Genomic DNA, 1,085 nt, shown 5'->3' with positions numbered 1-1,085 from the left:
TGTCACAGCACAGCCGTGAAGAGACGCCGTCCACAGGCGCGGCGCGCACTGCCCGAGATTGCGGCACATGACGAGCGGGAGCGAGGCGCACCTATGGGAGATATGGGGGAGATATGGGGGAGATATGGGGGAGATATGGGGGAGATAGGGGGGAGATAGGGGGGAGATAGGGGGGAGATATGGGGAGAGCGGGAGCGAGGCGCACCTACCGAGGGAGATATGGGGAGATCTGGGAGATCTGGGAGATCTGGGAGATCTGGGGAGTGGGCGCGAGGCGCACCACACGTACAGGAAGCGCGAGGTGTGCGTGGTGGAGCCGCTGTACATTGGGGTCCGCATCAGCCGCTCGCAGCCGCCGAGGATGTCCGAGAGCCTAGCCGAGGTGCAGCCGAGGTGCAGCCGAGGTGCAGCCGAGGTGCAGCCGAGGTGCAGCCGAGATTGTCAGCCGAGATAGTCAGCCCGAGAGCCTCATCAGCCGGTCGTCGATCTGCGCGGCGGCGACCGGCTCCAGGCCGAGGGCGGAGGAGCGCGAGAGCTTGCCGAGCTCGTGGATCACCTAGACGGGAAGGTTCCGAGAAGAGTCCTCGGCGGCCTGCCGATCTCGCGAGCAGCTTGCAGAGCTCGTGGATCACGTGGAGCGGCCGGTTGCCGACGTCCTTGGCGAGGAGCGCCTAGCCGAGATCGAGCCGAGATCGAGCCGAGAGGCATGGGTAGATTGGCCACTTGCCGAGTCCGTCGCGAACTGCGCCTCGATGTAATCTCGCGCCGCCTCGGCCTCTGCCTCGCGCCCCTCCGCCCCGTCAAAGGCGCCTGTGGACATGTCTCGGACATGTCGTGGACGTGCCCCGGACATGCCTCCTCCGCCCCGTCAAAGGCGCCTGTGGACATGCCTCGGACATGTCGTGGACGTGCCCCGGACATGCCTCCTCCGCCCCGTCAAAGGCGCCTGTGGACATGTCTCGGACATGTCGTGGACGTGCCCCGGACATGCCTCCTCCGCCCCGTCAAAGGCGCCTGTGGACATGTCTCGGACATGTCGTGGACGTGCCCCGGACATGCCTCCTCCGCCCCGTCAAAGGCGCCTG

The 1,085-nt window shown here is 66.5% G+C and overlaps 1 protein-coding gene across 1 annotated transcript in view; it reads right to left on the bottom strand.

Annotated features, from left to right (window-relative positions):
- EMIHUDRAFT_458062 (hypothetical protein) overlaps window positions 1-1,085 on the bottom strand; it is a gene marked incomplete at its 3' end in the record, with an annotated part of 3,240 nt that overhangs the window by 329 nt on the left and 1,826 nt on the right. The window contains exons 6-7 of the mRNA XM_005775716.1: window positions 633-671; window positions 503-556 (exon numbers count right to left, since the gene is read on the bottom strand). Coding sequence (XP_005775773.1) covers window positions 503-556; window positions 633-671 — 93 coding nt within the window. The remainder of the gene's footprint in view (window positions 1-502; window positions 557-632; window positions 672-1,085) is intronic.

Source organism: Emiliania huxleyi (genome assembly GCF_000372725.1).
Source record: "Emiliania huxleyi CCMP1516 unplaced genomic scaffold EMIHUscaffold_296, whole genome shotgun sequence".
NCBI classification, from domain to species: Eukaryota; Haptophyta; order Isochrysidales; family Noelaerhabdaceae; genus Emiliania; species Emiliania huxleyi.
This window is presented reverse-complemented; position numbering and strand designations above follow the sequence as displayed.